The sequence below is a fragment of the Chaetura pelagica genome, unplaced genomic scaffold (genome assembly GCF_000747805.2).
Source record: "Chaetura pelagica isolate M959 unplaced genomic scaffold, ChaPel_1.0 scaffold963, whole genome shotgun sequence".
NCBI lineage: Eukaryota > Metazoa > Chordata > Aves > Apodiformes > Apodidae > Chaetura > Chaetura pelagica.
The window spans coordinates 742,330-754,120 of NW_009952705.1; the positions used below are offsets into that span (position 1 = coordinate 742,330).

Sequence of the window (11,791 nt, forward strand, 5' to 3'; positions counted from 1 at the left end):
CAGAGTTTAGGTTACTGGCAGGCTCAGTGCATCGTTCCTACCTCCTTCTCTTCCCTCTCCCTCTCTTTATTTGAATGTTCCAGGTTTTCACATGAAAGCTGACTCAGGATCATAGGGAAAGGGAGGATAACCAGGGTGTTCCAAAATCTGTGTAGACAAATGTTGGAGGATCTGTTTACTGTCTTTGGTTCATATGATGATTTGCTGGTGGTTTTGATGTGGCAACTTCTTTGCAAAAGAACTTCTAAACAGTTTGGTTTTTTGTTTTGTTTTTTAATTGTTTAGCTTTCTGAGCTGATACTTCCCATTTTCCAATTCAGCAGGCAACCTAGATCATATCTGAGACACTGGGTAAGTCTTTCAACCACATAGTGTGTGAAGGTTTCTCTGATGTGTAGACTCCCTAATGCTCCACTTTGCAGTTCACTTGACACTTTTGATATCAATAACCTGTCTTTTGTAACAGAATAATCTGGCCCTGTTTAAAAAAACCCACAAACCTCAAAAATCTTAATGGTTTAGTCTCAATTGACTCATCTATGGTAGCCCTGCTGTTATTTTCTTTGCCTGTTGGAAGGTTGTGCCGGGCAGATCAAATGGTACAATACTGGCCTGGTGTAGGAGAGGAGATGGGAACAGCTCAGGTTTAGGGCTGATGTTCAGAAGTGGCTGTTGCTGTGTCAGCTCATGGAGTCCTCTGAGCAAGGGGTTAATCAGTGGAGTGGTGAACTCCATGAACTCTTGCTGATTTGGCTGCAGCAGTTAAAGAATTACTGCACCTACAGCAGGGTGTTTGAACAGAAGTGTGAAAATGCCTCACAGCTTTAGTACTAAATCCATTGATTTAACTTTAATCTCTGGGAGCCCATTTTAAGATACTTTACCAGATTTTGCACAGAAGCAACTGAGAAGAGTTCACATCCTCCATCCCACTGACTTTTCTGTAGGGAGTTTTGAGAAGCAGTTGAAGGATGGCAGCCTGTCAGATCACCACAGCTCTGTCAGTGCCCTCTTGCAGTCTGTCAGCACACCTGGACAATTCAAAGGGAGAAAAACTGAGGTCATTATTTCAGTTGGAATATGACTTAAATACTGTTAAGTGTGGCAGCAGGCAACAAAGTGAGATGCAAGAACAAACTTCTTGTAGTCTTTCTTTTTCTAAGCAAAATCGATGTTGCAGTTGCCATGAGAACTTGTGGCTGACACACAAACTGTGTGCTTCTTAACTGTGTAAGTTACTAAACTGTGTAAGTTACTAAAGACATTCCACTCCTGTCCATGTTGGGACAGCTTTGCTGGTGGGTGCCAGCCCTGGGCTGTGTGTGACAGTGCATCTCTGTGCCCCTCTGCATGTGAATGATGGCCAACAGCACTGCTCTGACTTCTGCTGTGTCAGTTCTGTGGAATTTTTAAGTAGTTGTTTTTGGGTTTTTGTTGTGGGTTTGTTTGGTTTTTTGGCCTGGACTTCAAGTGGACCAATTGCACGTGGCTTTTAACTGACAATTCTGTTGTATCACACGTTGGTGTTCAGAAGAATTGCATTATTGAGTGGCTGTACTGTAGCCCACTAACCTGTGAATCACATAACAAATTCCTTGTGGCCTGTGACTGTTGTGGCTTGCTAGGTGTTTATAAGCAAAAGCCTGGGAATTCCTTCAGTGTGTTTCTAGTGGCTAGCTAAATGTCAGTAAGATCCTGGTGTGTGTTCAGTTCACTATTAGAAGGCTGACTTGGGGCCTTCCTAAAAGAACATCAGGTGGAGCTTTTCTGCCTTCTGACAATCATTCCTCTGTCCCGTTCTGGATACGTGCCCCACAGAGCACGTCCCATGGCCTTTCTGCTCAAAGTACTAGTGGGGTAGGACACATCTTGCCGAGCACTCGGCTCTCATTGTAGTCATTTCTAGGTGCCATATGTGTACAGAATATTTTAGAACTACCTGAATACTCTGTTCATATGCTGGGTTTGTATGCATTTTTAATAAGACTTTCTCTTGCACATAGCAGGATCCCACTCCAGAAATGAGGAACACATGCCAGCTTTTTAGCATGCATTATGAATAACTATGCCAACCATTCTGCCATATTGCTTCACTATATCCTTTCTCCACTACAGTAAATGTTAAAATCAGAACTGTTGGCTTAACTTGTGTGTCACAGAGTGGACTGATTGCTGCTGACAAACCAAGTCACAAAAAATTGCAATTTTTTAGGTTATTTTAACACAACCTTGTAATAGTGTGTTGTAGCATTCAGTGGGCTTAAAAAGCAAGCTGAAAATAAGTGGTTTGTCGCTTAGATTTCTTTTCAACTATGTCCACAATCTGTGAAGGTATAAGTCATATCTGTAACTCAACAGTCCTGTGTAGCAATCTGATAAAACAGGTACTCCTGAGGATCTAATCCTATTACTAATATGAATGTAAAGTGTGGAACTAACGAGATATTTGAAGACCATTAATAGTCAGATACTCCTTCTAGGTCCATGTCAGTGTGGATCATGGCAGCTGTACTCTCCTGTCACTATTAATGTAGACTTCAGCAGATTGTGTGGGAAGCAGCACTCCTGTGCTTACTTCAGTAAGGTAAAGTTGTGTGTGTGTGTGTGTGTAGGCTGTTTGAAACAAATCCTGCTGTCGTGTTCTTCACCTAAATACACTGTACTGAAGTGTAATAAGTGAATTAACGAAAATAAACCTTTTATTTCTTTAGCATTCTGTTGTGCCTTTTTGTTTTTAAGTTGCTATGTGGGTTGTGGCTAATACACACATTTTGTGGTGCCACAGAATGAATGTTTTCAATACTAACATATTATTTTGTCTTGTACCAGTTCTTTATATTTTAGAATAAGTGAAAACATTCACTTGCTGTGCAGAAGCCTTTATTAGCCAAGTGAGCTGTTTATACAGGCAGGCTCCTTGTTGGAGAGTTTAACCTGGCTTCCCTTGAAGTTGTCCACGTGTCAGTGTCACCTGCCCACATAGTCCCTGACGTTGGGCAGGTCGGGCACCACGCAGCAGCTCAGCGCGCTGCGGCTGATGGACATGTCCTCAGCGTCGTACCACTCGTTGGTCCTCTTGTTGTAGCACTCGACGGTGAAGGTGGTGGAAACACCATTAAAGCCACCAACTGCAAACAGAAGGTCATCCACCACTTCAATGCCAAAGTTGCTGCGTGGGCTGAACATGGTGGGGATCATGCGCCAGGTGTTGGTGACCGGGTTGTACGCTTCCGCGCTCCGCAGCCGGTTAAATCCATCGAATCCCCCTACCTGTGAATACCAGAGGTACAGTGTTCAAACAGGCCTTTCCTCACCCACTACATCAGCCGTGTTGTTTCCCACACCAGGGAGATGGTAACTGGTCCTGTCTCTGCCTTCAGTTTGAGCATTGCTGAGTGCATGTTCTCAAAACGATGCTTGTCTGCAGACTGCTCCCTTGTTCTTTCTGGAGCTTCCAAGAGTTGCTTTGTAAAACTGTCAGATTTTACTGCCTAAACGCAGCACATGGGTAGGAGAAACAGGACCAAGCAAATGTTCCATGCTGCTAATGCTGTCTGCAGCAGCAGAAAAGTATTTCTTTGCTGCAGCTGCTTAAAAATTGTCCACACATTTTTCATAACAAAAACTGTGTGGGTGAGAGTGCTCTTGGAAGGCGTGTTGACTGTTCTGGCTCTGACTTTCCTCCCTAGATCTCACTCACAAGCAAACGGCCAGCCTAAAAGTCTAGATGAGCAAAAGTAAGTATTGGGAGTGGTGGGTGGTGTTGGGGCAGGGTCCCACTGCTCCCTTACCGCGTACACGGCGCTTCCGTACGCGATCACACCCACTCCGCTTCTGCTGGTGGTCATGGGGGCTATGAAGCTCCACTGGTTTGTGGTGGCGTTGTACACCTCTGCAGTGATCAGGCATTCGGTCCCATTGAACCCGCCACAGATATACACCTGGTTACAGGAGAAAGGTGTGAGCAGGGCAGTTCCACTCCTGGTGGGAGAACACGTTGAAGAGAAAATTAAATGTATGGCTGGATTTTTTGTTTAAATGGGAGAGGTGCTGTCATCCTGGCTTTGAAGGACCACATGTGCAGTGGGTTATTCAGGACAGCAGGATTTAGCCCCTTCATTTCCTGAGCTCCACGAAGCCGCTAGGTGTGGGATTTCACTTGTGGCCAGGAGAAGTCCTGTCTGGCAGCAGGAGGCAACTGGTGATACCAGCTCTGGATTTCACCTCTCCAGGCTGTGTCTCCACCATGCCAGTCAGCTGCTGCCTCTTGGAGAGCTTTATAGCTGTAGCTCCAGGATTTAACTAATAAGCTTTACTTGAACTTTCCTCCTCTCTATTTTAAATGATTCATCCTGTTAAAGGGAGCATTTGTTCCCTTTCCTGCTCCCACAGCTGTTTTCTTTCTAGGTGATGGAGGGGTAGCTGTGTTCATGTCCCTGGCTGAGCTCCACGCGAGGCCCTGCCGCGTGGAAGGACACACTGGCTCACCCTGCAGCGCTGCCCACTCTGGTTTGTGTGGTTCCTTGCCCTGCTCACCACACTGTAGCTTTAGCTCCTGCCTCTCATCTCGAGGTCCGTTTACCTTCTCGTGCAGCGTGGTCGCGCTGGCGTCGCTTCGCTGGTCGTTCATGGAGGCGATCAGGGTCCACTGGTTGCTCTCTGGCTCGTAGCGCTCGGCCGTGTCCAGGCGCGTGTTCCCGTTGTACCCCCCCATGGCGTAGATGGAGTCGTGCAGGGTGGTGACGCTGATGTAGCAGCGCTGCGAGTGCATGGGAGCCACTTGCTGCCACGTCTTCTTCCGGGGGTCGAACCGCTTCACGCTGCTGTAATACTCCACGCTGTCGAACCCTCCGATGATGTAGATGAAGCCTTTCAGGTAGGCAGTGCCGTGGTAGGCCAGGGGCCTGCCCTGCTGGCAGGTGACGTTCAGCCAGGTGTCGGCACGGCTGTCGTATGTCTCGATGGCGTTGGTGGGACTGCGCCCGCTCCAGCCCCCCACGGCGAAGAGGAGGGTGGAGGGCAGGCGGGGCCGGCTGAGCGGGTTGGTAAAACCTGAGCGGGATGGACCATGCATGTTGAAGATGTACATCTCTGTCAGCGTGTCTATGATGAGGTCTTTGCATTCTTCATTGTCCTTCACGTAATCGTGCCTCTTGACCTTGTTGATGAAGTAGCCTACTTCTACTTCCATCAGTGCCAGTCAAACCTGAAATAACCAACGGGGTAACTGGACACCTTGGTACCCTTTGTGGATAGTTCCAATGCTGCGTGGCTTTGCTTTTGGGCTACAGGACTGTCTAAAGATGATTAGAGAACCAGAGGATGAAATGTGTCTTTTTTAGCTAGTCCAGAAACAGGTGTGCAAGGGTGAATCACTGGGTTTGGTGGTGGGGAGCCTGCCCCCCAACACGGCACCTCCCTGGGCTCGGGCTGGGGCTGCCTGGGCACCTGCTGCTCATAAACCTTGTGTGTGTAGGGAGAACATTGTCCCACGTGGACTTTGGCCCTACCTGGATGTGAGGAACAGTTAAGGTCCAAACATGAGGAAATGTGCACTTCGAAGATCTGTCCCAACCCCAGGGTGGGATCTTCAACCCATGCCCCAGCATAGCAACAGCTTTGTCACCAGCTGGGAGGCTGTGATGTCCTCTGGCCTGACAAGGAAAGGGAAGTGACTCTGGCTGAGCCCCCCAGGCCTGTGCTGTGACAGCACCCACCTTGCCCAGCAGGGCTGCAACATGCTGCCTCCTGTTCTGGGGGTCGTGGGCAATCCATCTCAGCATCGCCTCAAACACCACTTCTTCTTCCTTCACATTGAGCTCGTCTCTCTCCATGATCTGCTCTAGGTCACTTAAGGGAAGGTCTAGAAATTCTGTAGAGACCCTGGATATCTCCTCAAAGTGGCGCAGGATGAAGGAGTAGGCTGCTTCTCTTAGGTCAGGACAGTAGTAGCTCTCCGTGAGCCTCCAGATGCTTATGCAGTTCTCAGGGCAGAAGTGGGCTTTCAAGAACTCGCAGCAGAGCCTGATGATGCCCATGACATTAAACTGGTCTGCTGCAATTAGCAAATTTTCAACATTGTCAATCGTGATGGGTACTGTCCTGGTGTAGGCAAACTCGATGATGATCCTCATCATTTCAGGGGAAAGGCCGTGCACTTCATACACTCTGTCCTCTGCGCTGTTCCCGCGGGTGGAAAACAAAGCCCTGAAAACAACAAAGCAGCGCTGGGGTTAAAAACAGCTTTGCTGCCTTAAACCCTGGCCCCGTTGCCCCCTGTGCCTCCTTCCCCACCTCTGGACCAGTTTGGGCACTCATAGCAGTCATGCTGAGAGGCTGTGTAGTTTATTAGCTCATGTTTTACTAACTGGGAGTTTTAAAGAGGAGTCACAGTCTCCAGCTGTGGCCAGAGAGCAACAGGGCGTGTGGTGAACACCAGAGGTTAGTGGGACATGGGGAAGGAACCCGAGGGCAGGTGGGCCTGGCTGGCCATGCTCCTGGCCCAGCACCTCACCTGAGCCACCAGACCCCACTGCCAGAGCTGGGAGAGCAGTTCTGCTGCTGGGCTGGTAAAAGGACTGTGGGCAATTGCTGGAGAAGAGTTCCATGCTGAGGGAAGCCCTGCAGCTCTGCTAGGGCCGTGTGACATGGGACAGGAACTCCTGTTTGTCTCCATCCCTTCTTGTTTCAATCACAGACCTGAAATAGTGGCTGCAGGAGCAGAGGATGATTCTGTGGACATCAAATCCAACGCCATCCACCCTGATGGTCACATCACAGAATTTCCCCTCAAGGCGCAGCTCATTGAGGACGGTGCAAGCCATAGGACTTATTTTCCTCTCCATGTTTGAGGGTGAAGGTCTGGTGGGCACCAAGCTGTCCCCTGTGTTAAAGCCTGAGCCAGGGGTAAGTGTCCCTCTGAGGTGCCGTCCTTGCCCTCCCACATCATCTCCAACAGCCACTGTGTGTCTGGCGGTTCTGGAATGTGCCCATTATGAAACTACAGCCCCGGGGGGCCCGTTTGTGAGCCCCTCGGCAGGCGGGTCCTGGAGCCCCGGCCCGGTGCTCCGCGGCTCGGCCCGAGGGCAGGTCGGGCTTTTCCATTTCATTGCCTGGGGGGTTTTCGTTCTTTTAGGTAAATTATTTTTATGGCCAGAAGACGCTTTTTTTGTTTGGTTTTTTTCTCAGTTTCCCTTCCCCCCGCCCGCCCCTCCCCCCCCTTTCCTCACTGTACTGAAGTGTAATAAGTGAATTAACGAAAATAAACCTTTTATTTCTTTAGCATTCTGTTGTGCCTTTTTGTTTTTAAGTTGCTATGTGGGTTGTGGCTAATACACACATTTTGTGGTGCCACAGAATGAATGTTTTCAATACTAACGTATTATTTTGTCTCGTACCAGTTCTTTATATTTTAGAATAAGTGAAAACATTCACTTGCTGTGCAGAAGCCTTTATTAGCCAAGTGAGCTGTTTATACAGGCAGGCTCCTTGTTGGAGAGTTTAACCTGGCTTCCCTTGAAGTTGTCCACGTGTCAGTGTCACCTGCCCACATAGTCCCTGACGTTGGGCAGGTCGGGCACCACGCAGCAGCTCAGCGCGCTGCGGCTGATGGACATGTCCTCAGCGTCGTACCACTCGTTGGTCCTCTTGTTGTAGCACTCGACGGTGAAGGTGGTGGAAACACCATTAAAGCCACCAACTGCAAACAGAAGGTCATCCACCACTTCAATGCCAAAGTTGCTGCGTGGGCTGAACATGGTGGGGATCATGCGCCAGGTGTTGGTGACCGGGTTGTACGCTTCCGCGCTCCGCAGCCGGTTAAATCCATCGAATCCCCCTACCTGTGAATACCAGAGGTACAGTGTTCAAACAGGCCTTTCCTCACCCACCACATCAGCCACGTTGTTTCCCACACCAGGGAGATGGTAACTGGTCCTGTCTCTGCCTTCAGTTTGAGCATTGCTGAGTGCATGTTCTCAAAACGATGCTTGTCTGCAGACTGCTCCCTTGTTCTTTCTGGAGCTTCCAAGAGTTGCTTTGTAAAACTGTCAGATTTTACTGCCTAAACGCAGCACATGGGTAGGAGAAACAGGACCAAGCAAATGTTCCATGCTGCTAATGCTGTCTGCAGCAGCAGAAAAGTATTTCTTTGCTGCAGCTGCTTAAAAATTGTCCACACATTTTTCATAACAAAAACTGTGTGGGTGAGAGTGCTCTTGGAAGGCGTGTTGACTGTTCTGGCTCTGACTTTCCTCCCTAGATCTCACTCACAAGCAAACGGCCAGCCTAAAAGTCTAGATGAGCAAAAGTAAGTATTGGGAGTGGTGGGTGGTGTTGGGGCAGGGTCCCACTGCTCCCTTACCGCGTACACGGCGCTTCCGTACGCGATCACACCCACTCCGCTTCTGCTGGTGGTCATGGGGGCTATGAAGCTCCACTGGTTTGTGGTGGCGTTGTACACCTCTGCAGTGATCAGGCATTCGGTCCCATTGAACCCGCCACAGATATACACCTGGTTACAGGAGAAAGGTGTGAGCAGGGCAGTTCCACTCCTGGTGGGAGAACACGTTGAAGAGAAAATTAAATGTATGGCTGGATTTTTTGTTTAAATGGGAGAGGTGCTGTCATCCTGGCTTTGAAGGACCACATGTGCAGTGGGTTATTCAGGACAGCAGGATTTAGCCCCTTCATTTCCTGAGCTCCACGAAGCCGCTAGGTGTGGGATTTCACTTGTGGCCAGGAGAAGTCCTGTCTGGCAGCAGGAGGCAACTGGTGATACCAGCTCTGGATTTCACCTCTCCAGGCTGTGTCTCCACCATGCCAGTCAGCTGCTGCCTCTTGGAGAGCTTTATAGCTGTAGCTCCAGGATTTAACTAATAAGCTTTACTTGAACTTTCCTCCTCTCTATTTTAAATGATTCATCCTGTTAAAGGGAGCATTTGTTCCCTTTCCTGCTCCCACAGCTGTTTTCTTTCTAGGTGATGGAGGGGTAGCTGTGTTCATGTCCCTGGCTGAGCTCCACGCGAGGCCCTGCCGCGTGGAAGGACACACTGGCTCACCCTGCAGCGCTGCCCACTCTGGTTTGTGTGGTTCCTTGCCCTGCTCACCACACTGTAGCTTTAGCTCCTGCCTCTCATCTCGAGGTCCGTTTACCTTCTCGTGCAGCGTGGTCGCGCTGGCGTCGCTTCGCTGGTCGTTCATGGAGGCGATCAGGGTCCACTGGTTGCTCTCTGGCTCGTAGCGCTCGGCCGTGTCCAGGCGCGTGTTCCCGTTGTACCCCCCCATGGCGTAGATGGAGTCGTGCAGGGTGGTGACGCTGATGTAGCAGCGCTGCGAGTGCATGGGAGCCACTTGCTGCCACGTCTTCTTCCGGGGGTCGAACCGCTTCACGCTGCTGTAATACCCCACGCTGTCGAACCCTCCGATGATGTAGATGAAGCCTTTCAGGTAGGCAGTGCCGTGGTAGGCCAGGGGCCTGCCCTGCTGGCAGGTGACGTTCAGCCAGGTGTCGGCACGGCTGTCGTATGTCTCGATGGCGTTGGTGGGACTGCGCCCGCTCCAGCCCCCCACGGCGAAGAGGAGGGTGGAGGGCAGGCGGGGCCGGCTGAGCGGGTTGGTAAAACCTGAGCGGGATGGACCATGCATGTTGAAGATGTACATCTCTGTCAGCGTGTCTATGATGAGGTCTTTACATTCTTCATTGTCCTTCACGTAATCGTGCCTCTTGACCTTGTTGATGAAGTAGCCTACTTCCATCAGTGCCAGTCGAACCTGAAATAACCAACGGGGTAACTGGACACCTTGGTACCCTTTGTGGATAGTTCCAATGCTGCGTGGCTTTGCTTTTGGGCTACAGGACTGTCTAAAGATGATTAGAGAACCAGAGGATGAAATGTGTCTTTTTTAGCTAGTCCAGAAACAGGTGTGCAAGGGTGAATCACTGGGTTTGGTGGTGGGGAGCCTGCCCCCCAACACGGCACCTCCCTGGGCTCGGGCTGGGGCTGCCTGGGCACCTGCTGCTCATAAACCTTGTGTGTGTAGGGAGAACATTGTCCCACGTGGACTTTGGCCCTACCTGGATGTGAGGAACAGTTAAGGTCCAAACATGAGGAAATGTGCACTTCGAAGATCTGTCCCAACCCCAGGGTGGGATCTTCAACCCATGCCCCAGCATAGCAACAGCTTTGTCACCAGCTGGGAGGCTGTGATGTCCTCTGGCCTGACAAGGAAAGGGAAGTGACTCTGGCTGAGCCCCCCAGGCCTGTGCTGTGACAGCACCCACCTTGCCCAGCAGGGCTGCAACATGCTGCCTCCTGTTCTGGGGGTCGTGGGCAATCCATCTCAGCATCGCCTCAAACACCACTTCTTCTTCCTTCACATTGAGCTCGTCTCTCTCCATGATCTGCTCTAGGTCACTTAAGGGAAGGTCTAGAAATTCTGTAGAGACCCTGGATATCTCCTCAAAGTGGCGCAGGATGAAGGAGTAGGCTGCTTCTCTTAGGTCAGGACAGTAGTAGCTCTCCGTGAGCCTCCAGATGCTTATGCAGTTCTCAGGGCAGAAGTGGGCTTTCAAGAACTCGCAGCAGAGCCTGATGATGCCCATGACATTAAACTGGTCTGCTGCAATTAGCAAATTTTCAACATTGTCAATCGTGATGGGTACTGTCCTGGTGTAGGCAAACTCGATGATGATCCTCATCATTTCAGGGGAAAGGCCGTGCACTTCATACACTCTGTCCTCTGCGCTGTTCCCGCGGGTGGAAAACAAAGCCCTGAAAACAACAAAGCAGCGCTGGGGTTAAAAACAGCTTTGCTGCCTTAAACCCTGGCCCCGTTGCCCCCTGTGCCTCCTTCCCCACCTCTGGACCAGTTTGGGCACTCATAGCAGTCATGCTGAGAGGCTGTGTAGTTTATTAGCTCATGTTTTACTAACTGGGAGTTTTAAAGAGGAGTCACAGTCTCCAGCTGTGGCCAGAGAGCAACAGGGCGTGTGGTGAACACCAGAGGTTAGTGGGACATGGGGAAGGAACCCGAGGGCAGGTGGGCCTGGCTGGCCATGCTCCTGGCCCAGCACCTCACCTGAGCCACCAGACCCCACTGCCAGAGCTGGGAGAGCAGTTCTGCTGCTGGGCTGGTAAAAGGACTGTGGGCAATTGCTGGAGAAGAGTTCCATGCTGAGGGAAGCCCTGCAGCTCTGCTAGGGCCGTGTGACATGGGACAGGAACTCCTGTTTGTCTCCATCCCTTCTTGTTTCAATCACAGACCTGAAATAGTGGCTGCAGGAGCAGAGGATGATTCTGTGGACATCAAATCCAACGCCATCCACCCTGATGGTCACATCACAGAATTTCCCCTCAAGGCGCAGCTCATTGAGGACGGTGCAAGCCATAGGACTTATTTTCCTCTCCATGTTTGAGGGTGAAGGTCTGGTGGGCACCAAGCTGTCCCCTGTGTTAAAGCCTGAGCCAGGGGTAAGTGTCCCTCTGAGGTGCCGTCCTTGCCCTCCCACATCATCTCCAACAGCCACTGTGTGTCTGGCGGTTCTGGAATGTGCCCATTATGAAACTACAGCCCCGGGGGGCCCGTTTGTGAGCCCCTCGGCAGGCGGGTCCTGGAGCCCCGGCCCGGTGCTCCGCGGCTCGGCCCGAGGGCAGGTCGGGCTTTTCCATTTCATTGCCTGGGGGGTTTTCGTTCTTTTAGGTAAATTATTTTTATGGCCAGAAGACGCTTTTTTTGTTTGGTTTTTTTCTCAGTTTCCCTTCCCCCCGCCCGCCCCTCCCCCCCCTTTCCT

General features: G+C 50.7%; 3 protein-coding genes across 3 annotated transcripts in view; 1 reads left to right on the plus strand and 2 right to left on the minus strand.

Annotated features, from left to right (window-relative positions):
• Positions 1-2,967: 2,967 nt before the first annotated feature.
• KLHL10 (kelch-like family member 10) lies at positions 2,968-6,845 on the minus strand. Its single transcript, XM_009994200.1, is given in 5 exon segments — positions 2,968-3,270; positions 3,792-3,941; positions 4,583-5,206; positions 5,718-6,207; positions 6,700-6,845. Coding segments are annotated over 5 exon segments (1,713 nt in total).
• A 693-nt stretch (positions 6,846-7,538) lies between these two features.
• Positions 7,539-11,410, minus strand: LOC104385710 (kelch-like protein 10). Its single transcript, XM_009994201.1, has 5 exons — positions 11,265-11,410; positions 10,283-10,772; positions 9,154-9,771; positions 8,363-8,512; positions 7,539-7,841 (listed from the first exon to the last, which is right to left on the minus strand). Exons 1-5 carry the CDS (start codon positions 11,408-11,410, stop codon positions 7,539-7,541), a joined length of 1,707 nt encoding a protein of 568 aa, XP_009992503.1.
• NT5C3B (5'-nucleotidase, cytosolic IIIB) overlaps positions 11,409-11,791 on the plus strand; it is a 5,425-nt gene continuing 5,042 nt past the window's right edge. Inside the window, exon 1 of the mRNA XM_009994202.1 lies at positions 11,409-11,471. Within this exon, the coding sequence (XP_009992504.1) occupies positions 11,409-11,471 (63 nt within the window). The remainder of the gene's footprint in view (positions 11,472-11,791) is intronic.

What these genes read in the sequence shown, in the direction of transcription:
- LOC104385710 (XM_009994201.1), bottom strand. Translation starts at nt 11,410, where the DNA reads ATGGAGAGGAAAATAAGTCCTATGGCTTGCACCGTCCTCAATGAGCTG. An exon ending in TTGCAGCCCTGCTGGGCAAG is followed by an intron (nt 9,772 to 10,282) that starts GTGGGTGCTGTC and finishes TGGTTATTTCAG; the next exon opens with GTTCGACTGGCACTGATGGA. An exon ending in ACGGAAGCGCCGTGTACGCG is followed by an intron (nt 7,842 to 8,362) that starts GTAAGGGAGCAG and finishes TGGTATTCACAG; the next exon opens with GTAGGGGGATTCGATGGATT.